This window comes from Pyrgilauda ruficollis, unplaced genomic scaffold (genome assembly GCF_017590135.1).
Source record: "Pyrgilauda ruficollis isolate IOZ18807 unplaced genomic scaffold, ASM1759013v1 scaffold5713, whole genome shotgun sequence".
Taxonomy (NCBI): domain Eukaryota; kingdom Metazoa; phylum Chordata; class Aves; order Passeriformes; family Passeridae; genus Pyrgilauda; species Pyrgilauda ruficollis.
The window spans coordinates 1-987 of NW_024527393.1; the positions used below are offsets into that span (position 1 = coordinate 1).

Genomic DNA, 987 nt, shown 5'->3' on the forward strand with positions numbered 1-987 from the left:
GCCGTGCTGGGCCCGGGGCAGGTTTGGATGGATTCCCTGGGTTTTTGGGTGGGTTTTTGGGTTGTTTTTTGGGGTTTTTGGGCCGTTTCTGAGCCCCCCGTGCCCCCAGTTTGCCGTGCTGGGCCGCCTGGCGCACAGGGGGGGTTTTTGGGTTGGTTTTTGGGGTTTTTGGGCCGTTTCTGAGCCCCCCGTGCCCCAGTTTGCCGTGCTGGGCCGCCTGGCGCACGAGGTGGGCTGGAAGTACCGGGACGTCACCGAGGCCCTGGAGGAGAAGAGGAAGGAGAAGGCCAAGCTGCGCTACAGCAAGAAGAGGAAGATGATGGTGAGGGAAACGGGGAAAAACCCAAAACCAGGAAAAAAACCCAAAATTGGGAAAAAAACCCCAAAATCGGGGAGTTTTTTTTCCCTCTTTCTCCCCTTTTTTCCTGATTTCCCCCATATTTCTCTCTTTTTTCCCCCCATTTTTACCTAATTTTCCCCCTTTTCTCCCCATTTTTCCTAATTTCCCCATTTTCCCGTTTTTCCCCCATTTTCACCCCCTTTTCCCCATTTTTTTCCTGCTTTTCCCCCATTTTTTCCCAATTCCTTGGTTTCTCCCCCACCATTTTCTCCCTGGTTTTTCTCCCATTTTTCTCAATTCTCTCGTTTTTCCCCCCATTTTTCCCAATTTCCCCATTTTTCCCTATTTTTTCCCCATTTTTTCCCAATTCTCCCATTTCCCCCCCCCCCATTTTTCACCCATTTTTCCCCGTTTTTCCCAATTCTCCCGTTTTCTGCCCCGTTTCAGAGCCTGCGCCGCCGCGCCGAGCGCAACGCGGAGAAGAAAGCGGCGCCGTTCACGGCCGTGCTGCGCCAGCACGGGCTGCTGCTCTAATAAACCAAACTGGGACAAACTGGGAGAGCCTGAGCCTTACTGGGATGGACTGGGACAGACTGGGTCATACTGGGTCATACTGGGACATACTGGGTTATACTGGGAGCAGGGCG

At 53.2% G+C, this 987-nt stretch overlaps 1 protein-coding gene across 1 annotated transcript; it reads left to right on the forward strand.

Moving 5' to 3' along the window:
• Nucleotides 1-55: 55 nt before the first annotated feature.
• RPL13A (ribosomal protein L13a) lies at nt 56-893 on the forward strand (the record flags this gene model as incomplete). The annotated part of the gene is made up of 2 exons (XM_041482237.1): nt 56-322; nt 788-893. Coding segments are annotated over 2 exons (354 nt in total), but the record flags the coding sequence as incomplete, so codon positions are not given.
• Between the last annotated feature and the right edge of the window lie 94 nt (nt 894-987).